General features: G+C 37.5%; 1 protein-coding gene across 1 annotated transcript in view; it reads left to right on the plus strand.

Annotated features, from left to right (window-relative positions):
- pappaa (pregnancy-associated plasma protein A, pappalysin 1a) overlaps positions 1-17,450 on the plus strand; it is a 722,863-nt gene extending 705,413 nt beyond the window's left edge. The window contains exon 22 of the mRNA XM_039762740.1: positions 16,033-17,450. Coding sequence (XP_039618674.1) covers positions 16,033-16,125 — 93 coding nt within the window. The 3' untranslated portion in view covers positions 16,126-17,450. The remainder of the gene's footprint in view (positions 1-16,032) is intronic.
- The last annotated feature ends 9,933 nt before the right edge of the window (positions 17,451-27,383 follow it).

Genomic DNA, 27,383 nt, shown 5'->3' on the forward strand with positions numbered 1-27,383 from the left:
ATCAAGTTGAGATTTGAAGGTCCCTAAACTGTCTACCACACTCACTTATTCCATGTGTAATCTGCGGTTCTCTGTGCAAAGAAAAACTTCCTAATGTTTGTGCAAAATTTACCCTCAACAAGTTTCCAACTGTGTCCTTGTTTTGTTGATGAATTCATTTTAAAGTCACAGTCTCGATCTACTGGACTAATTCTCTTCATAATTTTAAACACTTCACTCATGTCACCTCTTAATCTTTGTTTATTTAAACTGTAAGGCTCAGCTTTTTCAATCTTTCCTCATAATTCATCCCCTGTAGCCCTGGAATCAGCCTAGTTGTTATTCTCTGGACTTTTTCTAGCGCTGCTATGTCTGTTTAGTAGCCTGAAGACCAAAACTGCACATAGGACTCCAGATGAGGTCTCACCAGTGTGTTATAAAGACTTGAGCAGAACCCCCTGTGACTTGTACTCCACACATCAAGGCGCTATATAACCTGACATTCTGTTAGCCTTCTTAATGGCTCCTGAACACTTTCTGACAGTTGATAGTGACAAGTCCACTATGACTCCTAAATTCTTCTCATAAGGTGGACTTTCGATTTTTAGACCTCTCATTGTGTGGCTGCATTGTGTACTCAGACCTCACATTTTCACTTCCTACATGTAATGACATTAAATTTCATCTGCCAGAAATCTGCCCAAGCCTGTATGCTGTCCAAGTCCCTCTGTAATGATTCATTAGATTTGAGATTACCTGCTAATCCACCTATCTTGGTATCATCTGCAAACTTAACCAGCTTGTTATTTATATTCCTATCCAAATCATTTATGTATACTAAAAATAGCAGTGGCCCTATCACTGACATCTGAGGGACACCACTCTTGACATCACAAAATCCTGATAGGGTTCCTCACACCTTAACCCTCGGCTTCTTGTGTTTTAGCTAATTTTTCAACACCTGCACCACCTCAACTTCATGTGGCACCTCATCAAATGCTCTCTGAAAGTTAAGATAAATAATATTCTATGCACCACTTCTTCATAGAATCCTATCATGTTAATAAAACACGACCTCCCTCGCTTGAACCCTTGCTGACTGTTCAGTAAAACTTATGTTCTTGCCATGTGTTGTTCAATCTTTACCTTAATACAGTGGTTCTAAACCAGTGGGGCGGGGCGCGAAGTACCAAAAAGGGAGGCGCGAAGATGTGAAAAAAAAAAACCAAGAATCACAAATATGAAAAAAAACATCTGTTGAAACCAAAACAAATTAATTTAAACTACATTCTGATACTAGAACAATAAATATAGAGTTAGATAAATGTCGATAAAAGTTAAGTAGGTATAATAAAATATGCCTCTACATTTCAAAAATGGGGGGGGGGTGCGATTAAAACTGTTATGAAAACTCGGGTCGCAAATACTTCAAGGTTGAGAAACGCTGCCATAATAATTTCTTCCATTAATGCCATAATAATTTCTTCCTGTGATGCACGTTAACCTTACTGGCCTGTAGTTGCTTTGATCTGCCCAATCACCCTTTTTATATTATGGGACAGTATTTCTCATTTCCAGTCCTTCGGAATTTCCCCAGCGTGCAGTGATTTCCTAAAAATTTTCTTTAAGGGTTATACAGTGGTGTGAAAAACTATTTGCCCCCTTCCTGATTTCTTATTCTTTTGCATGTTTGTCACACAAAATGTTTCTGATCATCAAACACATTTAACAATTAGTCAAATATAACACAAGTAAACACAAAATGCAGTTTTTAAATGATGGTTTTTATTATTTAGGGAGAAAAAATCCAAACCTACATGGCCCTGTGTGAAAAAGTAATTGCCCCCTGAACCTAATAACTGGTTGGGCCACCCTTAGCAGCAATAACTGCAATCAAGCGCTTATGATAACTTGCAATGAGTCTTTTACAGCGCTCTGGAGGAATTTTGGCCCACTCATCTTTGCAGAATTGTTGTAATTCAGCTTTATTTGAGGGTTTTCTAGCATGAACCGCCTTTTAAGGTCATGCCATAGCGATCTCAATTGGATTCAGGTCAGGACTTTGACTAGGCCACTCCAAAGTCTTCATTTTGGTTTTTTTCAGCCATTCAGAGGTGGATTTGTTGGTGTGTTTTGGGTCATTGTCCTGTTGCAGCACCCAAGATCGCTTCAGCTTGAGTTGACGAACAGATGGCAGGACATTCTCCTTCAGGATTTTTTGGTAGACAGTAGAATTCATGGTTCCATCTATCACAGCAAGCCTTGCAGGTCCTAAAGCAGCAAAACAACCCCAGACCATCACACTACCACCACCATATTTTACTGTTGGTATGATGTTCTTTTTCTGAAATGCTGTGTTCCTTTTACGCCAGATGTAACGGGACATTTGCCTTCCAAAAGTTCAACTTTTGTCTCATCAGTCCACAAGGTATTTTCCCAAAAGTCTTGGCAATCATTGAGATGTTTCTTAGAAAAATTGAGACGAGCCCTAATGTTCTTTTGCTTAACAGTGGTTTACGCCTTGGAAATCTGCCATGCAGGCCGTTTTTGCCCAGTCTCTTTCTTATGGTGGAGTCGTGAACACTGACCTTAATTGAGGCAAGTGAGGCCTGCAGTTCTTTAGACATTGTCCTGAGGTCTTTTGTGACCTCTCGGATGAGTTGTCTCTGCACTCTTGGGGTAATTTTGATCGGCCGGCCACTCCTGGGAAGGTTCACCACTGTTCCATGTTTTTGCCATTTGTGGATAATGGCTCTCACTGTGGTTCGCTGGAGTCCCAAAGCTTTAGAAATGGCTTTATAACCTTTACCAGACTGATAGATCTCAATTACTTCTGTTCTCATTTGTTCCTGAATTTCTTTGGATCTTGGCATGATGTCTAGCTTTTGAGGTGCTTTTGGTCTACTTCTCTGTGTCAGGCAGCTCCTATTTAAGTGATTTCTTGATTGAAACAGGTGTGGCAGTAATCAGGCCTGGGGGTGGCTACGGAAATTGAACTCCGGTGTGATACACTTCAGTTAGGTTATTTTTTAACAAGGGGGCAATTACTTTTTCACACAGGGCCATGTAGGTTTGGATTTTTTTTTCTCCCTAAATAATAAAAACCATCATTTAAAAACTGCATTTTGTGTTTACTTGTGTTATATTTGACTAATGGTTAAATGTGTTTGATGATCAGAAACATTTTGTGTGACAAACATGCAAAAGAATAAGAAATCAGGAAGGGGGCAAATAGTTTTTCACACCACTGTATACGTGCTCATAAACCACCTTAAGAACTCGAGATTAACAGTTTGGTCCTGGTGATTTGTTTGATTTCAGCCTATTTAATGTGAGCAGCACTTCTCTCTCTACAATTTCCAAATCACTCAGTACCTCCTTAGTGGTCCCTGTTACTGCTGGGAAGTTTTCCATTTCCTGTGAAGACTTTAGGAAAAAAAAATGGTCATGCATGGGTAGCAGGTCTACAATTCTGTGAATTTCCCCTTGGGATTAATAAAGTATCTATCTATCTATCTATCTATCTATCTATCTATCTATCTATCTATCTATCTATCTATCTATCTATCTATCTATCTATCTATCTATCTATCTATCTAATTCAAATCCTTGTTCACCTGTAAGCATATTACATTTTCATTAACAAGAGAATTTTTCAGAAATGGTTTATTTAACCATTTTTTAGCAAAAATACATGTGTTTGTGTCATTGCAAGCATAAATAGTTAACCCCTGTGGTGGGCTGGAGCCCTGGCCGGGGTTTGTTTCCTGCCTTGCGCCCTGTGTTGGCTGGGATTGGCTCCAGCAGACCCCATGACCCTTTAGTTAGAATATACCAGGTTGGATAATGGATGGATGGATATAGATATATATATATATATATATATACTGTCACGCTTGGGAAGACATTTGCCGGCAGGGAGTGGCGGGGTACTAACCTTTCTCCTCTGCTTTCTTACAGAAAAAAAGACACTCCGCTACCATAAGCCTCATTTTCCCACAGCACGTTACTTCCGCCCTTCCTCCTCCATTGTTCCTGACGTCTTCGATCCCATCTTCCCCCACGGTTCCTTCCCAGCATTCCTCCACTACCGGTTCCTCCTTCATAAAATGGCCGCCAACGCCATTTTCGGCATCGTGCATATGTATTTGTTTTGATTTATGTATTGACCTGGAATTTTTGTTTACTGTGGAGAATAATTCAGTATACGGGGCTGGAACCCAAACCTTTATGCTGTCTTCTTATTCATTTATTACAATACATATATATATATACACATATACACACATAGTGTCCGGCGGTGGGTTGGCACCCTGCCCAGGATTGGTTCCTGCCTTGTGCCCTGTGTTGGTTGGGATTGGCTCCAGCAGACCCCCGTGACCCTGTATTTGGATTCAGCGGGTTAGACAATGGATGGATGGATATACACACATATATACATATATATATATATATATATATACATATATATATAGTACCTGCCAAATAATACAAAGAGTGCACAACATGTGTTTTGCTGTAATTGGGACTCATCAAGGAATATGCATTTTTGCTTCCACATTGCAGGGATCAAAACTCAGATGTCAGTGCCTGAGGCAAAGCCTCAGACGTTGTGCCACGGCAGCTGGTTCACTTACTTGACAGGGTGTACAACAATGTTTTTATTCCAGTGGCACTGCCATTGCCACAAATTGCAAAGCTCAAGTGTCAAACGCTGTTACATTCTGCTCGGTTTAGCATCATCACCTTTAATTAAGGGCATCCCAGACTCTGAAACCAAATATAATGTTTTTCTAGTTCGTTTTTTGTTGGATTCATTTTGACGACATGGCTATGATTAATCAGTTGTGGACATCTAAAAATAAATGATGGCTTCTGTAAAGTATTGTTCTAAGTGCAGAACTGTTGAGTTGGTCTTTAAAAAAATAATTCAAGCTATAAAAATAAAAAGTCATGTAAGAGGGTGCACCATGCACTTATCATTACATTTAAGGTCTCAGATTTACAAGATGAAACAAAGTTCACCTTCAAACCTCAAGTCAAGTTGGAAGTAATAATACCAAAGTCTGAAGTCAAGTCCATAATTAGTTGTTTAGCTGAAACTCCCTCATTAAAAGTCCGGCTATAAAACTAGAGATGAAAAAAGTCTGAAAGCAAGTGGCACCGTTATTAGCTATGGGGCACACAGGTTGCACTCTTTATAATACTCTCAGCAGAAGTATAAATTGACAGAATATAAAGAATCTGAACACAGGGGTGCAACTAGGAAGGGATGCATAGGGGCTCATAGTAGAGGAGCTTGCGAATCCCCTCCTGTCCTTTCGATCAAGGCTGATTAAAGTACAGCACTCTGCCTTCAAGGGGGGACCTCCAAATTAGGGTATAGCATCGTCCCATCCTGTATTATGGCAGATTAAAGTACATTGCTTTTTTTTTCAAAGAGGGATGGCCTTTAGTACCACATAGACCAAGGTCCCACTTTACAAGGGGCCAAAAAAAAAATCCTGTATACCCACTTCAGACCAACTTGTTAAAAATTAGGATAATCCGTTGGTTTACTACTAATCAAGTAATAATATCATTACAACTTTATCCTCTCTACTGGTGATCTGTGTTTTTCTTCTAGTCTGAGCGGAAATGGCAAATTTTTGATTGACCTTGCGCAAATAATATTTAAAACAATGTTGAACAATTCTGTGAATTTTGTACAAAATTATGAGCATGTTTTTGAAAAAGTGAGCTCATTGACGGGTTGACTGACACCCGCACGCAATGCCGCCAGCTCTATCTATTACATGCCTTGCAACGATTGAAAGGAGCACCAGTGCAGAATGCACCTACGTCAGTTGCAATTGGTTAAAGTGAGCAACGTGTCGCGGGATTGGTTAAAGATTTGTTCTCCGACTATAAGAGGAACTTCCTGCGTGTTAAGGATTGTCTTTAGACTCGGTGGTGTGGTAAGCGTGGTTGGTACCGCTTTTTCATTCAGTATACCAAACAGCGGCTTGTGTCTGATTTTGCAAATAGTTTCTTGTTTTTAAATATCTCGTAGTTGTAGTTTGATTTTGGGTGGAGGTAATTATATAGATTTTGGGTTTTCATGCACTTTATTTTTTTTTTCTTATATATACAATGTTGTATTTTCTTTGTAAATATTTTTTGCATTCTTTGGACTTTACGTTATGTGTGTTGTTTCTGCCTTAACTCGTTTTCTTCATTTAGTAAGACTACCATTTTTGTGTAGATACATTTTCATTTCATTTTTTGCCCAGAGAGGACTGGGTGGTCTCATGGTCTGGAATCCCTACAGATTTTATTTTTTCTCCAGCCGCCTGGAGTTTTTGTTTTTCTGTCCCCCCTGGCCATTGAACCTTACTCTTATTCGATGTTAATTAATGTTGATTTATTTTGTTTTCTTATTGTGTCTTTTATTTTTCTATTCTTTATTATGTAAAGCACTTTGAGCTACTGTCTGTATGAAAATGTGCTATATAAATAAATGTTGTTGTTGTTGTTATTTTTGGGGACTGGAAACTTCACCCTATGTACTGTGCACGGTTTTTGATTGGGACATTATTTTTGTTGTTTTGTTGTACTTGTAAATAAATCTTGTTTTGGAAATACAGGGTGAGGCAGAAAGGACGGACGTCTTTGAAATGGCTAGAACTCACCACTAGGTGGAGTGACAGATGTGCTGTAGGTGGCGTTAGGTTCGCACAGTCTTAGCATTTTTTAATATTCTTTTTAGTTGAAGCCATGGAACCGTGGGCGATAGAACACCGCGTTTTTGCGTACGACTGTTTTGTCAAGAACAACCAATCTATTACCGCAGTTCAGCGTGAGTTTCGTTGCCATTTCAATATCCACAGAAATAAAGCTGTTCCCGCTCGTAACACTATCCTGAGTTGGGTTAAAGCACTTTGTACACGAGGTACACTAATGAACAAAAGACCGCCGGGGGCTACACGAATGGCACATACCCCTGAAAATGTGGAAAGCGTATGACTAGCCGTGCTGCGCAGTCCAAGTCGATCTGCTCAGAAGCATTCTTCTGAACTTGGCCTCAGTAATCGTTCGGCAAGGCGTATTTTGCATTTAGACCTGCATTTCCCTCCCTATAAATTGTCAAATGCTATTTCAATATTAACTCAAATCTTTCAATAAATTTCTTTGTAAGAAAAAATTACCAATTTTGTTATTTTGTAAAAAACGTCCGTCCTTTCTGCCTCACCCTCTGCCACCTTTTTGCGTCTGGGTCTCCATGCCTGTCTTCTCACAAATCTGATCCCGGTTGGTCCTACACTAAAAGTCGCCCACTGTGTGTTCTGGTGCCAACCTTACCAACTGTGCAGAGTTGCCATTTTTATAGGCCATCCTGCTATTTGTGATGTAATGCCAGCTCAAACTTGAGTGACTCATCCATGGCTGATGTAACTTGTGCAGCGGTGCTGCAATATTGCACTGTATGTGCTGTTTCTCAGTTATAAAAGAAGATCTGAATTGCATGTGCAATCAACCAGAAGTTGTCAGCTTTGTAAAGCCAGCTCAGCTTATCTGAAATAAAGTAAGGCTGTATTTTTCACTGGAAGTGATCTTTTGCAGGTTCGGCTAAAGAATGCCACATGATGAGAGGACATATTGACATACTGTAGCTCTTAGTTTTATAGTCCAAAGATCTGAATGGTGAATAAACCTAAGGCACCTACAGCATAGTGTCTACCTAATTTACCGTAATGATGATTTAGTCACATCTAAAATGTGGGAGTATTAAATATTTTTTTAACAATAAGTCATATAATAGGCTGCATTCAATGTATACTGTATGTGAATGCATCGTACCGTAATTCCAGTCTACCATGTCAGCTCACAGCGTGGCCATATATCGGCATTGTTTTTGCCAGCTAAAGCTCTCTCTTATGGTGAAACTTGCAGTCTGCCCGGGTGATGCTTTAGAATTTCCACAATTTATCCTACTTATAGACTATTAAATTACCATTAATTTTAGTTCCATAAAGCCACTGTCAAAGCCTTGCTTGCAAATGGCATGGAAAATATTCATAAATTACCTGCCACAAATGTTCGTTTTTATCCAAAATTCAAGCAGGTGGTTTCTTTCACCTTATAAATTTTAATTTGCAATGAAGGGTCTTTTTATACAGTGACACAGAGTGCCACTTTATTTTTATTTTTTTGAAAAAGCATGGCAATCCAGACAGCAATGAACAATTCGAAAAAATGAAGTAGGATTACCAGTTTGACAGAATGCGTTGGTTTAGTTTTTTTTCATTTTTATTTTAACACATTGAGCTGGCAGAAGAGGTGTATCGTGTCTATAGGAAACTAAAGTTAATTGTCGAATTATGATACTGATGGCAGAACCTATTTTATTATGTTTTTATAGCAGTCTGTTGTAATCCCCAGTTGACTCTTTACTCTAATCTGGTTTGTGCGTTGAAAATTGAATCACGGATATTTGTGTGTAAAAAATATAAAAAAAGGTTGATCCTCAGCTGTCTTTTGATTGTTTTGTTGGGAAGCAGACAGAACGTAGACGCAGTTTATTTGATAGAAAGAAAAAAAGTTATGGTCGAGAAGAGGTTATGCCAGACTGGAAGGAGTTTGCCAAAAGGTTCAGCCATCATACTGGGCTATTTACCTAAACCATGTTACGGATGCTTGTGTTTATTTATTTAATGTATTTAGACTTTTGTTTTTGGGCTGGAAGGATCAGTTTGCACCTCATTAAGGAATAACATGTTTCTGGCAAGCAAATACCATTTTTTAGAAAAAAAAAAATGTAAAGAAAGGAAAATAGAAGGACCAAAAAAAAGAAGTGTGCAATAAAGCTTTAAGAGATTGTCCAGGGAATGGAGCAAGCGTGTAACGCCAGTATTCCTTGAGGGAGATGAATGAGTTTGTTTACAGCTGGGAAAATCCCCGATGGCAGTGATAAAACACAGGGAGGGAAAGCCTTCATGTTTACACAGGGCCTCACTACACTGACAGCAGAAACAAGAGGCCTCTTGTACATTGTTCTGCGCCCTTCTTCAAGGAAGGGAAACTCTATTAGGTTGCAGTGATGACTAGTAAACCTCTTTTTTTTCTCATACCAGGAATGTGTATAAAGACAAATGTGGCAATTACACCCATATGGCCAGATTGCTGTTTCTGGTGGCCTTGATGTATTAGAACGTGTTCCTGTGGTATGTCGTTTCGCACTGAGAAAGAAAAAACAACAAAACAAAGAAAAAACCTGTCCCCAGCTTCCTAACAAGTCTGGATCTTTATCAACTCTTCTTTTCTAATTTACAGTGATTTTTAAAACAGCTAAGGACATGTTCAAAACAAATTTCCTTGCCCATACAATTAATGCATCTACTAGCATAAGTAGAAGCACACGGCCGGACTTCCACTGTGGTTTAGTTTACATAGTGGTCAATGAAACAGATGACAGCCCTGACAAAGTTTCAATTTACAGCAGGAGCGGACTGGGTCTTAAAACCGGCCCAGCATCCTTCAACGAGTGAGCCCATTATTCATTGTAATCTCTCTATTATAAAAAAAAATCTTAGGAGGGAGACTAGGGAGACGAAATGTGATCTTCTCGGAAGACAATTTGACGTCCCATGAGACAAGGCAGCGAGACAACATTTAAAACAATTTCACAGACGTCTAACCTAGCAGTTGTTGGAATGCTTTTGGCAGACACACTTCAAGTGTTCCCAGCTCTTAAAACGACAAGCGACAAGCAAAACATGCAGCTTCCCAGCAGCAGCAGCAAGCCAGCAGATGATCCAACCACTTCTCCTTAGCTTGCGTTAAGCCCCTTCCCCCCTTCACAATGCTAGAGGCAGAGATGCAAAGTGGCAAAAGGACAGCTGCTGTACAGGCTTTTAAATGATCGACGCTTAGCACGACAAGCAAAACACACAGCTCGCCAGCAGCAGCAGCAAGACAGCAGATGATCCAACCGCTTCTCCTTAGCATGCGATCAGCCCCCCCACCCCCTCACAACGCGAACAGCAGGGGCACAAAGTGGCAAATGGACAGCTGCTGTACATGCTTTTAAATAATCGACGCGAAGCGCAACAAACAGAACATGCAGCTCGCCAGCAGCAGCAGTAGAAATACAGCAGCTGATCCGACTGCATCTCCTTAGTGTGCGTTCAACTGCCCCCCCTTCACAACGTGAGCAGCATTATACGTCCTGCGAGAATGATTTAACCACTCCCGGGGCCGGCAATAAAGGACAAGTATTGTTTTTACAAAAGTTTTAAAGTAAAAGTGAAAATAATGCATATGTAACAATTCCCATGAAAATAACAATCTGTTTAAATTGTATATCTGATAAACCAAACCTGGGGGTGGGCGAGCAAAGCGAGCAGGGGGCGGAGTCCCCTAGTTTTTTTAAAAATTTCTGATGTATACGCGGCTCGCTACTTGCTATGAGCCCATGATATGAACTCTATGTAAACTGTTGCCAAACTTAACCTGTACACTATTGTTTATACACAACCTAAAAATTGACAAAATGCTTAGAAATAAAATGTAATGAAAAATAAAAATTTTGTAACACGGCTTACATATTATTAGAGTACATGTCAAAGTGCCAGTACCCTAGTAGCTGCTCATTTACAATGGAATAAATTATAACTGAGGTTGTAATAAAAACCTCACATGATTGAAATGTTCCATTAACTTAACGATAAACTATAAATGTTCCATCCTAATATGAAAAATTCCTATCCTGTGCTTTATAACTTCATTTCATCATACTAATAATCGCAGCTGAAAACCACTAATTGCCCACACTGACGACGAGAGAACAATAAAATGCATAATATATAATCTAAACTAATTATTAGTACTGAAGAATTTAAATACTAGATATGAGATAAAATAAATTGCAATAATGTATATGCTAACTGAAATGTAGCAGTATCGAAACAGAAATAGGCAAAAGACAGTTTTGACTAAATGTTTCACTTCAACGTTATGTACCGACAACTGAAACAACTTAATGACATATTACGGTGCTCATTTTTCAAAGAATGGTGAACTTAGCGTATTTGCAAGTGAAGAACTTGAACATGAGTTAGTTCAGTTTTATCTGACATTGTGGATCTGGTTTAGGTATCAGATTAAACATTTTGCCTTCCGAATACAGTATTCAGATAAGCACAAATAGTGGATTTTTACAAATATTTCTTTTGTACAAATGTTTTGCCTTTTATTTGTATTCGGAAAAAATGATGTAAAATCACATAGGCACTGTCTGTGTCTGCCTGCTTGTGCTTAAGCTGCAGCCCCGCTGACACGAGCATGCGGTGAAGCTCCGCTTTCGCTTTTAGCAAAATGTTGTACTTCGCGAGGCCACTTTATATTTTTCCCTGTTGGACATGCAATATGTGACACGAATTTTGACCAACAGCATAAAACGTTAGTTCACCTACATGCTGGTTCTACAGTCACCATTTGTGTCACATGGTTGAAAATAGAGTGGTAATTTATACGTATACTTGCATCTATTTAATTTCTTTTTTGACCGGGAGGATAGCATATATGGTTATATGTGTTTGTTGCTGGGTATAACTCAATAAATTGTATTTAAATAAAAAAGTCTTATAATTATTGTATTTTATTCAAGAACAATAATAATAGCCTAATATAAGGCATGTAAAATTGAAAAAAGCAAACTCATGTATTATTTTTTCTCACTCCTTAAAAAATACAAAATGAACTGAACATGAACTAGTTCAAAATTGAAAATGGTGAACTATGAACGTGAATTTATTCATTTTAATCTGTGTGAACTGAACTTTGAACGAGTTCTTGTGAGGTGTGAACTTGCACAACACTGGAGAGGTCTATGAAAAGCAATGGAAAGTAGTTTGAAGTGGTATGGACGTGTGATGAGGACAGACAAGGAATATGTGGGCAAAAGAGTGATGGGAATGGAAGTCCAAGTAAAGAGAAAGTAAGGGGGGCCAAAGCAGATGTGGATGGATAAAGTAAAAGAAAATCTGAAGGAAAATGGTCGAGTAGGGAGGAGGAGGTGAAGGACTGCGTTGTATATAGAAGGTTGATCAGGCACATCAAGCCCTCATAGAAGTGGGAAAAGATGAAGAGGAAGAAGAAAAGAGATGTTACAGTCTTATACTAAAATTCATTTATTCCATTAACACTCAACAAGACTTTAGGAATTCTTGCAAATTTATTTTACATTTTTTATTAAAAAAAATCAAGTCAGGAGTGGTCTCCCCTAGACTTTTTCATATACTTAGATATGGGGAGGGATATTTGAGGAGTAAGCCACAATCCCATTGAGAACTTGTGGTCAATCCTCAAGAGTCGGGTGGACAAACAAAAACCCACCAATTCTGAAACAAAAACCCACCAATCCCAAGCATTGATTATGCAAGAATGGGCTGCCATCAGTCAGGATTAGGGTTAGGGTTAGACAGACGAAGGGGACAGTCAAGTGGATGGAAGAAGAGGATCTAAGGGTACGAGAGGGAATGGCAACATGGAGGAGGTCAGACAGATATGGAGGGGCAAGGCTGTGGACAGCCTTAAAAGTTAACAGAAGAATTTTGAATTGAATGCAGAACTTAACTGGAAGCCAATGAAGTTGCTGCAAAAAGGGAGTGATATGGTGAATAGAGGGGGTTCTAGTAATGATGCAGGCAGCTGAATTCTGGACCATTTCAAGCTTATAAAGAGATTTGCGAGAAAGACCAAAGAAAAGGGAATTGCAATAATCCAGACGAGAAGTGACAAGGCTATGAACAAGGATAGCAGTGGTGTGGGGAGTGAGGGGCGAATACGATTAATGTTACGCAAGTGGAAATATGCAGACCAGGAGATGTTATTGATGTGGGACTGAAAGGATAAAGTACTGTCAAGGATGACACCCAGACTCTTAACCTGTGGGGAAGGGGAGACAGAGGAATTATCAATAACAAAGGAAAAATGATCAGTTTTGGATAATGTTGATTTTGTACAAATGAGGAGAACCTCAGTTTTGTCACTATTTAATTTAAGAAAATTTGAAGAAAACCAGGATTTGATTTCTGCTTTGCAATCAATAAGCGAGGAGGGTGGAAAGGAAGCAGTAGGTTTGCTAGTGAGATAGAGCTGGGTGTCATCAGCATAGCAGTGGAAGCTAATGTTATATTTAAGAAAGATATTACCAAGTGGAAGGAGGTAAATAATGAAAAGGATGGGCCCCAGGACAGAGCCCTGGTATACCACAGAAATATCTGACAAAAAGATCTAAAAACACTGAAGCAGCAAACTTTGTGAAAACCAATACATGTGTCATTCTCAAATCTTTTGGCCATGACTGTATAGCATTGGAAAACCTTTAAGTGAGACATCTTAGATGTTAATAATTGATAGACCTCTCCAGGCTAAGATTCCTTTAGCAGGAGAGGAGAGCAATATACTTAAGATCTTTTGATAAGATAACTGTCCAACAGAGTCTTTAGAAGTTTCTGATAAGTTTTTCAATACAATGTGGATCTTTAGTCAGGCTGTCTGGGTCAGTCCGAGTGATGTAAACAATCCGCATATCTGGTCATTTATTTATTTTTTAGTTAGCCAATAAAAAGTGTCATTGTGCTTGACTTCTCACAGCATCCATAATGGCTAACATGATACAACACTACTACAACTATTTTTGTGTGATGGATGGAATAAGCAAATCATTTGCACAAAGACTTGATCTGTCTCGGTGAGATACCCCAAGCATCTTCCTCAATGTCCTTCAATGATGTTTATAAAGTCTTTAATTCGATGATGTGAACCAAGGTGTTGCTTTCTTTATCTACATCGGGCATGTCAAACACGCGGCCCGCAATAGAAATCTGTGCGGCTCGCGTGACAGATCCTAGTTAGCACTAAACTTGTACAAAATGATTACAGTAATCCCTCGCTATATCGCGCTTCGACTTTCGCGGCTTCACTCTATCGCGGATTTTAAATGTAAGCACATCTAAATATATATCACGGATTTTTCGCTGGTTCGCCACTTTCTGCGGACAATGGGTCTTTTAATTTAGGTTACATGCTTCCTCAGTTTGATTGCCCAGTTGATTTCATACAAGGGACGCTATTGGCGGATGGCTTAGAAGCTACCCAATCAGAGCATGCATATTAACTAAAACTCCTCAATGCTATAAGATATGCTTCCCGCGTGGCGCTTGTTTTGTTTGCTTCTCTCTGTCTCTCTCACTCTCTCTGCCTGACGGAGGGGGTGTGAGCAGAGGGGGTTGTTTACACAGTAGCTGTTTGCCTAGAAGATAGGACGCTCCTCTACAAAATGCCGCTTTATCGTGGTGCTTCTGTATACTTAAAAGCATGTGTTGATTTTTTGATTGTTTGCTTTTCTTAGCAAGCGCTCTCTCTCTCTGACATTATCTGCTCTTTACGGTGCTCCTTTGAAGATAAGATATGTTTGCATTCTTTTAATTGTGAGAAAGAACTGCCATCTCTGTCTTGTAATGGAGCACAGTTTAAACGTTTGACTAAAGGGTGTTATTTCATGTCTAGAGGGCTCTAATAATGTTAACTGTGTGGGAGAGTTTATAAGGCTTAAAATATATAAAAATAACCATACAAACATGGTTTCTACTTCGCGGATTTTCACCTATCGCGGGGGGGTCTGGAACGCAACCCCCACAATCGAGGAGGGATTACTGTACTATCGTTTGTGATTGAATCATTCTGCATCTTCGGCGTTACCTATTTATTTTTCTTACTTCCGCATTACGGTACCTGAAACGTCATCTGCTGGTATAGTTACAGCTGCGGCGTCAGCTCCTTAAAAACCCTAGGCATGACACTGGCCACGAGCCTTGACCAAAGTTAACGAGCCACGATGTTGCTACTGAAGTGCTAGGCTGCAGCAGCCTGGCAGGCTACACTACTGGCTGGGATGCTGAGAATTGACCCTCACGAGTACTAATAGCTAGCATATTTTCACGTTTTTTGCTCTAGTTTTATGTAATTTTGTGCTAGTATTGTAACGAACAGTTAGTGCAGACTACAGCTGAAGATCTGAAGTGGACACGAGAAGTTGGTGAGTTGTTTATTAACAAATGTTTGTGATTTTGAGTTTGTAAAATTAGTGTAGGTCAGGGGGATTTTTGCATATCAGCTTATTTTACAATATAAACTTTGCGCTGTTTACGTCACCATACTCTTACAACGTTGAGAATGCACCTGAGAATATCCAAATGGAATTGACTGAACTGCAGACAGATTCTATTCTGAAGGCAAAATACAACAAAGTTGGTGTGCCAGGCTTGTATATTTACCTGCCACCCTTGAATGTGCAGAATTGAGAGTATTGTCTATGTTCGGAAGCACTTACCTTTGTGAGCAATTGTTTTCGTTAATGAAAGCTACCAAAACCCCACATCGCTCAAGACTTACTGTCGAGCACCTTTCATCCCTCATAAAAGTTGCAGCTGCACAAAATTTCAAGCCTATTATTGACAAACTGGTTACTAACAAGAGATGCCAAGTGTCAGGACAAAAGAAATAGATCTCATACTGTAAGACTCCTATATAAGGACCTAACTAAGAGGCTAAGACTCTAATTGTACACTGTTGTACGGAGATTGTATGGAAATAAATTGCTTTTCTTTAAACTTTAAGTGTTACATTTTTTAAAGTTTTCAGTATTGGAAAGAAAGCTACAGTAATTTTGTATAATAGTATAACAGTATTTGTTACAGTGCGGCCCGCTGATGCCATATGGCAATCGAAGCGGCCCACCAATGGTAGTGAGTTTGATATGCCCGATTTACTGTGAATTTCCCCTTGGGATTAATAAAGTATCTATCTATCTATCTATCTATCTATCTATCTATCTATCTATCTATCTATCTATCTATCTATCTATCTATCTATCTATCTATCTATCTATCTATCTAACATCTCTGGTTGAGCAGAGACTTTTGACCAGGTGGATCAGGCTTAAACAGTTTGGCCCAGAAGAATGGATATGTGTCTAATTATTTTTCTTCTTCCCTTACCTTCTTTTAGGTTATTCCCTTCCCCATGTCCTGCGACCTCCATGGAGACTGCGCATGTCGAGATCCAGTTGCCCAGGAGAACAAGCGTCATTCTCATGGCTGAGGCAAATCAGAAGGACGGCCGAATTGGTCAAAGGCAGACTGGGAGAGCCATACATTCCCTTTTTACATGCTGCTTACTGGAAACCCTCTACATTCATCATGAATCTCACCCTCAGATTTGAAATGGTCTGCCTTTCTTTTCATCATCGGGGGGAAAAAAAAGAAAAAAGACTAAAGTGGGTATAAACATAAGAAATTGAGAAACTCAAACTAACAACAGTGAATGGAATGAATCCAAGATAAATCAGGCTAGCATGCTGTTTGCTTAGTTTTGTTCCCGCTTTAGTAGCCATTTGCTCTAATCTCATATTTGGCAAGACAACCTCAAAAAAAAAGAAAAAAGACAACAGCATTTGTTTTTCCGTGTCAACGCAAAGACTGTTCTCCTCAGTACGCAGATTTTCAGTTGGTTGAGAAAGTACTAATGATGAAAGGGTGGAAGAACACAACAGCTTACAGCCAGGCTAAACGGGTTTCAACTTCTTCATCCAAATGCAATATCTGCAGAGGAGTTCTACTCTTAGGAAGGGATTGTATCAGAAGTGGAAAAGGAGTCTATAAAGAGAGTTTAAGGTTTTGGAGTGAATACTGATGAAGAACAATTAGTGACAAAGCAGAAAATCAGTTTTTTCTTTCAACGTATTTTCTTTGTTATCTGAGTTGATGAACCGGTGGAATACGTTCTGCTCCTGTTTCTGTCAAAGAGTTATGGCCCAATGTAAAGGTAAAAGAAGCCAAGATACGGTTCATGACCAGACATTAACTTGATCTCTCCATTCCACCTTTCCAGAAAGTCATAGAGACGACCTTTAGATTAACGGTGTTTCGGTTTATATGATCAGGAAAAAAGTAAGTAGGATGATTGTTTAGAAAAGCATGTTGCCTGGTACTGTAGCATTGGCTCAAAAGACACAAAAGACAAGATCGTTTTGGACTGCTAGGCTAGGATGCCATTCCTGCTGCTGTTCCTTATTACAAACGTTTTAACATTTTCATAGCAGCTTAGGAGAGAAAATAAAAAGAAAAATCAAAGAGGTTACGAGAGACCTCTAGCCTTCATTGTGCATTTTCTTTTCATTTTTCTGGCAGGTAGGAAAAAAAACAAAAAACAAAAACCAAAACAAACAAACAAACAAACAAAAAAAAAAAGTGCTGAGCTTGACTTCATTCACGTACTGATCATCAGTCCAGATCACTGGCTTTAGGTTAGAGGATGGTGTGCAGTAATCATGTGAGAGACAAATCAAATTTGGTCATTTTTAACATTAGAAGCACCGCTTGGACAAGTAAAAATAACACCTTTTTATAGTAATTCCAAAAAAAAAATCTCAAATGAGATTATGCAAACCTAGAAAGCATGCAAAAAAAGAAAAAAAGTGTCACATTTTCACAGGTAATGTTAGGAAAAGAAAAATAAAGGCAGTCGGTCTTTTGTTAGTTCTTTTTATATTGGATGGATCTGTAATTAATTCAGCGTTGGGTCAATAATCACATCTGCATTCCTAATGGCTGTTCATGTTCATTTTAGCACCAACTGAATGTAATCACATATCAATTTAAACTCAGACATACAGTACTGTACTTGCACTGACAACAGTATTGTTGACCTGCACCTTGTGTTCAAGTATTAGCTTGTGGATTTCTCATCTCAGTTTTTCAGTGTTAGCTTTCGTACATTCAGTTGAGTAGCCAAACTGTTATTTTTTTTTTTTATTTTGTTTTGTTTTTTCTTTTTCCGGTGCTAATATCAGTTTACTTCTCTCATGACCTCAAGAATGTAATAATCAACACCCTCAACAGAACACACTGCTCTGTAGAGCTTATGTATGTTTCGCTTCTTGTTCAGTATTTTGCTCCAGCGTTATTCTAAAGAAGTTGACAGTATCCTTCCATAAATAGCGTCTATGCAAACCTTATAACTTTTAAGTTATGTTTTTTAACTTTCTATGAGTGCAACAAAGCAATGGAACAAAACAGAATGAATACATGTATATATGCTGACATATGCCTCTATATGCAGGTTGTGTATGTACAGTATACAACTGTGCATATGCATCTTGATACATACATATGTTACGTACAAAAAAACACCATCAAGTAATACAACACTGCAACATAAGAAATAAAAAAATAAGTGGAGAAAATTACTTAAAATATATTTGTAAAATCTTTGGCAAATCATTAAATGTATTGTCAATAAATGTATTATGTTGAATCACCAAAAAAAAAACCACAAAAAAATAAGAAAACATAGCAAAGTATAATTTGAACAGCAACAATTATGGCTGCAGACATTTTCTTTTCTTTCTTTCTTTTGTTTTTTTGCTTTTGTGCTTAATATTGATTTTCTGAATACAGAACCCATGAAGTGACATGAGTAAAAAAAAAAAATTCTTATTTCTTACAGAAGAACTTATTTCTTATAGAAAACTGCATACCTGCACGACATTTTACACTTTCTTGTTTTTTTGTTCACGGCCCTTTAGTATTATTTATAAATATATTTTAAGTAATTTTCCCTGATTAATTTTTTTACATGTTTCTTACATGTAAATGTATGCATACACACAGACATGCATTACATATGTTTATATGAACTGCATATATTTACAGTGTGCGCATATATCAATATGTTGTGCGTTTATGTAAGTTGGGCATATAGAGGACATTTAGCACACACAAACATGCTATAAAATGTCTTTATACAAGACATCTTTTAAAATGTTCACACTTACGTCAAGTCAAGTGGCTTTCTTGTCATACCATCCATACACTGTGGCATACAGTGGCATGCAATAATGTTCCCCAGGACCATGGTGAAAAATATACGTTAGCACAGAACAAGCAAGACAGGTAAAGAGAGCTATGTAATGTTTATCGATGTACACAGAAACCATACTTCCTGACACATGACTCTCCTCTGGCTAGTTTCTTATTGTCACCCATTTGCTCTGAAATATCTTTGACATAACAAATAAATAACTAATACCCTTTAATATACCAATGGTTGTTTAGGTGCATACACATATAATGCCAGAAGCACCTACTGTGGTTGTCATGTCTGTCTCTGCGCCTGTCTTGTGTCCATGAAACAACTTGGATCCTAGTGGACCAGTTTTATTCAAATTCTACACAATTATTCTTAAAAAAAATTGCCTAGACAGTTCAGTTTTCATTAGAATATCTTGAACAGAACATGCCGTATACATTTTTGAAATTTTGAAACCTCCTGATGAAAAGCATTGGTGGATTTGTGAAATTTGTCCATATTAAAACAGCAAAACATTCTGTGCAAGATTTACATTATGGGTTAGTTTACTTTTGTTAATTTCCCTTAAAAGTGGTCACTTCATCTTGTGCTTTTTTGTATATTGTCCTCTTTTATTTGTCTGAGAGTTTCTCCTGATGGCAAAACAGATCCCTAATATAAGTTAATCGAACATCGAGAGAGGTGCACGTGTAAACCACTTGCATTCCAGCTAACTTCTCACTACTGCTGCCACGTTAACCATAGAAGTAAAAAAGCCAAAGTCAATTATCTAGAAAGGAATAAATGTAGGATTGAAAGAATTATGTAAGCACATGTAAGCATAGAATGAACAAATACAGTGTGTACTCAGTATTGAAGTTAGAAAACATCAATCTTAACTTTTCATTTTTAGAATTATGTATTTCTCTGACGTAAAGCTCCAGATCTGCTCTCCATCACGGGCCAAAGCAGACAGCAATTTTACCTTGAGATTCAATAGAGATTTTAAGTCTCCACTAGCTACGTCTTTCAAAACTATTATGTGTTAAGAAATTTGAAATATAATTAGTCACAAACCCTCCACCACCAACCGCTACATTAAGAGATAAATCAATGCAGTTCTTACAGTGCTTGAACTGGAATCTGCTGTCTATGAATGTTTGGCTACATTCTTAACTATATACTGTTAAAAATAATATACTTTATATGCATTATTCTACTAAAACACATAACTGCATTCAATTATAAACATTATTTGTGAATATAACACACTGTTGCAAGATGATAAAAATGAAAAAAAAATGCTCTAACTTTCGAATCAGTTAATTAAATCCTCAATTATGCCTGAGCCATGTGCACCTTCTCCAACTTGTTTGTTAATGCATTGAGTAATGAGTTCCATTATGATGTGGCTCAAGTCGGACCAATCTACATATTATTGGCTTTAGACCAATTACCCAGTAGTGTGGCAGACAGTAGAACTTAAGAGACCTTCAAAATTCAACATGATGTTACTGTGGAAGAATGAAGTCGATAGGACTGGCGGACTTTGTTGGGCTGAAAGGCCTGTTCACATCTAATTTTTATGTAATGTTCTAATTCAAATTTCACTGTGGCATAGGCCCAGCAACCTTTAATTGGAATGAACAGTTTCAGAATGAATTCATAACATCAGAGACGTAAATTTATCCCATAATGCAAATTGTACACAGCATGGACATCTCAGCGGTGATTCTGTTTTTTTATGGTTGTCAAAAAAAGCAAAGGTAGTCTGTCCTAAGTTTGGTAATAAGAGAGGATGGATCTCTAGTTATTTTCCCTTTAATTCAACAATCCCACCAACAGAAAACATCACTATGGCATTTAGAAGCAAATGCTGGACAAATTCAAAATTCCCACTGCCTCGGTACAATGTAATATTTGTTTAGGCACCATATAAAAATCCTTTTTGAGGTTCGGAATGAGTTCTGTATCCCTTTGACACACTTTCTGCATAAGTATGTATACACTCATTTGCATATGTATATATACATACAGTATTCACACATGCATATGTAAAGTATATGTACGCATATATACCACATATTTAAATAGTGACAGTTTGCAAAAATTGCTGCAGTCAGAAACAGCCCGCAGATATAATACATGTGGATATCATTCTCACCTTCTTAAACAGCTGCATCATGAAAATGGTGACACATCTCACAAGACGTAACACAGAAGGAAACAGCCTGGAGCCCGCTGTGCTCATTTGTAGTAGACCATCAGTTGCCTGTGACGTTCTTGCTGTATGTTCTTTGTTCTGTGCCTATAGCAATAGAACAGTCAGTAGTAAAAAGACAAAATTGATTCTTTACATGTTCAGCTGCATTAAACCTGCCGTTGGTTGGTCAAGTTATTGAGCTGCTATTTAAAAACGTAACTTGCAATGCAAATACTCATTGAGTAGGCAATTTTTCGTCCTGTTGAGTCGACTCCCATAAATGGGTGCATATCCACCCAGCTCATGAACAGCAAGCGAGAGTTGAAATTTTAAATGCGAACAAGTGGGTGTAGTGCTGCTTTGACCTTCATGCTGGTAAAATGAATGCATGCCAAGTAAACTACAACCCTCCAGCCCCCCAACAACATGCTGTTCAAGATTATCCATCTGAATATGACTTCTCTCCTTTTTAGATTGACTGGCTGCCCAGGTTATGACCTATGCTGCTTATTACTAATGCCAGCATTGTATTGAAATTAGTCCAACAACATGACAGCAATGAATTGCATCCCGTTGACCGCTATTCATTTTGCGTTTTAGATGTACAGATCATCAGATATGTCGTTATATGCAAAATACTATGAGCGACAGAAGATGGCATTCAGTTAGCAAACTCCATACTCTGCAGATTTGATGATGCCACCTTTTTCTCTGATTGATGCACATTGGAGATGAGGGAGATATATATATATATATGATATATGTTCCCCACCCTCGGTTTGTCACATACATTCTAGGGTATCAAGTACCATATGTGTCTGTATTTTCCAAATGATTGATTACAAACTGATTTGTACTCTCTAAGGAAGCAAGACAGATGAATTTAATTGTGCTGCGTGAATAAGGAATAGACACCGTTTTGTAATGTGTTATCATCTTTAAAATGTACAATTCATCCTGGAGGAAACCAGTAATTTAGTAGAGTCTGACAATCACTTATTAATTCCTCATGAATACAGACACATATGGAAAAATGATAAAATCAGGCAAACTGTTTGGAACACATGTCGTTTAAAGATTATCCAGACTTGCCAAATGCAAGCCGATTGACATATTTCTTCCTCTGGTTTTTTTTGACAAAATCAAAAAGAATGGTCTAGACAACATATCACTTGTTTGTCTCTTTTATTTTATTTCCTTTCTCTTCCATGGTTATTTCTTTTAAATTCTACTGCAATAAACAAACAGTCGACAATAAGTCTTTACGGCTGGCTAACAAGGCATGTTAAGCAAGCCTGGCTACCTCCCTTCTCGTTTCTTCACTCTTTCTCTCGTTCTGTCTACTTTGTACCTGGTTATAACTGTCGGTTCTTTATGGGTTTTTACCTGTGTTAAAAAAATAAATAAATAAAATAAAATAGTCTGTGCTGCGAAAAGTTAACAGGAGGGGAGGAGGTTATGCAGATACTGCATGGACCGATTAGAGAAGTGGAAATAAAGAAAGATCGACAAGATCACACAGTTTAAGGAACGAGCGGAGAGATCGTTTTTCCATAGATATGAGACATGTTGTAGTGTCGGCTTTGTGCATTGTCATAGGTCCAGAAATAACAAGGAGTAAGCGTTACAAAATGTTTTAAGTGTTTGTAGAAGTGTTTTGGTTTTAAACTGTACTTCTGTTAAATCAGTATTTTTTATTGAGCTCAGTTACTGCACTTGGTTATTTGTAGAGTCATTTTACAAAAAAAAAAGGCTACTTATATAAAAAGCTGCTATGGTCGGACAGGTAATTTTTAAAGGTTGATTTATTTGAACTTTTTTTTTATTTTTATATATATTTTTTGTTTTATTTTTATTTCTTTTTTTTAGTCATTTGCTTTTATTTTCCTAAGCTTATAATGGCTATGTAATCATCCACCGAAAAGGGACAATCAGAGAATACAAGAAGCCAGATTTTTTTTCAATCAAAAATATATCATCAAGTTGTAGGAAAAAGAAATCTGACTTTTGCATTTTGTAAGTGATGGCGGTGAAGAACGACGCAACAAAACTCATAATCCACCATAAATGGTGGGACAATAGCTTTGGCAAATAATTGCAAAATACATTTTTTTATATATAGCTCTGAAAAATGTATCTTGGGATAGTTAACCTAAATGTGCTTTTTTTGTTCATATTGTCAATTTATATGTAATTGTATGCAAAAATATTGCTGCTTTTAACTTAAGTATTAATAGGGAAACGTTAATAAACATTCTAGCGAATTACACAAAGGATACTTCTGATATTAAAAAAAGAGAAATTCTCCCTTTAATACATCACAGTCTTGCCTCACCACACAGTTTTTTTTTTTCTTTTATTCTTATTCAGTAATTTTCATAAATAGCAGGTTTGTTATATTTTTTATGTTAAATTTGAACTTGCAGTTAATATTGGACCAATCTGTTCAGTATACAAAGTTCTGTTTTCTTGTACATCTGGACTCATTAGTTCTCATCTTACCTGTCTGCAAAACAGAAATCAAACTGTGATCTGTCAAAGTGAAAGGGTTTTTTTTTTCTTTCATTTTTTTTTTACTGCAGTTGTGAAACATAATTCATTGTATTAATTGATCTGAATATCTTTTCATTGTTCATTTAGGCAGGGCACCTTACAGAAGCCATGAACAACTAACTATATTATTCATATGAAGTTTTGGCAAAGATGTTTTAAAGAACATAAGTGTACCGTTCTACTGTAATGTCACAGTATCATGTTTGCTGTACCTCATTGCCTGTAAGTTTTGCTGCTTCTTTAATTAGGAATTTTAGTAATTTAAGTCTCCTAGCAATATATATAATGGTGTAAATAGTAGAATTATTTATTAAAAATGTCATCTTTTTTATTTATATTTACACAATGTTCACCTAAGTTATTTTTTACATTACAGTTTTTACAGACATTTTGGTGTAATAAAAATTCTTTTTTCTTTTGTCTTTTCCATCGCTGATTCTCCCATCCTAAAATACAGGTCTAACCTCACTGCAAAACTGGTTATGATGTGTGAAGAATACGCATTGCCACTGCTATGCTCTGTCTTCCTCTATCCATGAACAAGGTCACTAGTAAATGTTTGCACTCTACATATACATGTAATATGATACTGGTATAAATGTCCAATGATCAGCTTGTAAATACATTTATGTAAGATACATATATGCATGATCTTAGAAATTAATATTACCTTCACTTTTGGGTGCCGGGGGGATACAGATATATCAAATCAGGACAGCTTTTATTTGTCACATACAATTATACACAGATCAGATCGGATCACAAGTTTACATTTAAATGCATTTAACATAGAGCAGGTCCAGCCTGTTGTGTCCTCAAATGGAACCTGCTGACAGAAGTTTGTTCCTCCCAAAGTCACCAGCATTCTGGCGTCTGAATGATTCATCGTTAGAGTGTTGGTAATGTGCAGGGAAATGCTGAGATGCAGAAGTTCAAAAGAAAATGATAAATATTGTAATAAACAACACTCCCTTCACCCTACATGAACGTATGGCTTGGTAAATAAAAGAGCTGCTTCCGTCAGATAAGTGGCTTGTGGATTGGAGTAAGATGTGGTCAGATCTGCCCACTTGTGCCACAGGTTTACATTTAAAGGCATTAAAATTTGGAGAGAGCAACTAAAGCAAATAAAGCTTGTCATGTCCACAAATGGAAAGTGCCGATAGGAGTCTGTTCCTTCTAAAGTTCCTCTGGTTGACGTCACCAGCATTTCAGGGTCAGAATGATTCATTGTTAGAGCGTTGGAAACCAAGTGAATGATTTTTCTTGTTGAGTTAATAAACAGTAATCTGCTTGATGTAACCGGATCTCCCTAGGCAGTAATGTGGATGAAATCGGTCAGTTTTTCAATGTATGCATTTTAATTGTAATATGCTCACTCACATATTTTAGCATTGATCATTCATATATTTTTCCACGGCATCTGATCATATCAGAAGAAACCTGTTAAGCATTATAATGGTGTCTGGAATAAAGCATTTTAAGTCTGTTCTCTGAGGAAGACAAAATGTCACAGCACCTGAATTCATCGTGATTCGCCATGAGATGTAACCGTTCATCCAACTTTTTCCAAATAGTTATATGGAGGCAGGCCAGTTCTGAATCCTTTCCACATTACTTTCATCCTCACCAGATGAATACAGGGATACTTAATATACCCCAATTTATGTTCCTTAGAGTCCTTTACATCCTCAAGGGCTGCAAACATAAGGTAGCCATTCGATCCTCTTCGTTCTCTCTCAAGTTCGCAACTTATCCAAAACGGCAGTTGAGACAAGTCAGTGTTTGGGTAGGTGATGACAGCAGCATAGTATCAGTTTAAAAATTCATTTATAAATTTATAATGAGAAGCCAGATTCTAAATCACATCCAATTTAAACATTAATAATTACTTTCTAAAAAGTTATCAAAAACTAGTGAAACACAGAAAAATTCTGGAGCTTCAGTAATACATATGGTCTGATAAATATTTTTAAATCTACTATTGTTAAATTCAAAGCTTTTACATAGTACACCCCATATACATAAACCATACTACCAACTAAAACTTTAAAGATTTTATTCCCTCTGTTATAATAAGCTATATAGGTTTACCTTATGCATATTAAAAAAGAAATCACATATGTCTAAAATATTATTCCTTATTTTACACACATTTTTAGAAGGGGTGGCACAGTGGTTAGCATGGCTTCATCATAGATTCCACATTCTGGGTCTGAATTCCACACTGGCCAAGGTGGTTTCCTGCCTTTCCCCCAATATTTCACGAGTAGATGTTGGCCCCCACAATCCTAAGTTGAATTAAGTAGGTTCAGGAAAGTAATGATTTTCCTCAAGGTGACTTACAAAACCATTACACATAAAGTATATTTAGAATTGTAAAGGCTTGCATTTTTTTCCTCCATTTCCGCACCATGAAAAAAGTCTTAGCCAGCCTGAACAGTCTTCGTCACCCACATTTCTTCTACCTCATCAAAAGCTTTCTTTGACTTTGACATTTGTTTCTGCTTTGTAGTGAGAGGTCAAGCAAAATGACACCTTGTCTAATTAAAATTGATTACAATATGCAAGCTTTCGAGGCAACTCAGGCCCCTGCACTACATTCACGATGGCTAACACGGTACAACACCCTAGTACTTTCTGCATCGTGTAAGCCTTTTCTTGTGGGGACAAGTTTGACCTCTTCTTCTGACCAACCAAATCTGATGACATCTCGTACGAGATGATTATCAAATAGTAACTGAACACATTTTATAAAACGAAACAGTCCTCACTAGATTCCCAGGGAACATTTTTTCTCCTAGAAGAAAATGCTGGGAGAGCTTCAGAATCAAAAATGAAAATGGATGTAATTACTGAGTCCACTCCTTTTAGAAAACTCATAAAATACTGTATTTTGTACAGAAAGTTGAAATCATTTACTTAAATGGACTATTGCGTTTTCGCTTCCTCTCCAAACACAGGGAATACAAGGTGGGCACATCACAGCCCACAGATACTAGAATGGAGGGCTTTCAACTTGAAATTAGGATGCGCTGTCCCATCTTCTTGTGTATTTCCATCAGTAGTCTTAAGGCACGCCGTTGGGTTGGTGCGTCACATTAAATATCCTTGGCGTGTGGTTCTGATTTGTATCCCTTTCATGAAGGCTCACATCTTCACCACCAAATGTACAGAGTATAGGAATACCGATATTTGTGTATCTACACATCTATCTATACCCACATTTACGTATAACCAAGTGAAAAAGTAATAGCAATCTTGTTTTATTAAGTCTAGAAAAGACATTTGAAAAGACGTTTGCCATTCATTTTCAGCATATCCACTGTTCTCCTTTAAAGATGGTGTGCTAAGGGTAATATTTTCCTTGACCAGAACTCTTTTTCGTGGTCAAAGTTTTTCCGTTTCATTTCTCAAACATTCCATTTATTTGAATATCCCTCTTTGACGTATACATTATTCTTCATATTCTGATCCAAAAGGTCTGCTAAGACTATGTTGTCCACTAATAAAATTCTAACTTAGTATAGTAGGCAGGATCACCCTGAAAGAGTGTTGTGACTCAGTGCGCTTGTTTCAGACATAAATCATATTTAATTTCAGGTTAATATACCAGCATATGACATCTAGCTAAATGATATAAATAAGGACGAACATTATTGCAGCTCTTGAGCCATATAGTTTGTTTTTATATAGACGTGCATGGAAAATAAAATGTTCATTTTTGATTTGCCAAACTCAGTTTTTCAAACTC

The sequence above is a fragment of the Polypterus senegalus genome, chromosome 9, assembly GCF_016835505.1.
Source record: "Polypterus senegalus isolate Bchr_013 chromosome 9, ASM1683550v1, whole genome shotgun sequence".
Taxonomy (NCBI): Eukaryota; Metazoa; Chordata; class Cladistia; order Polypteriformes; family Polypteridae; genus Polypterus; species Polypterus senegalus.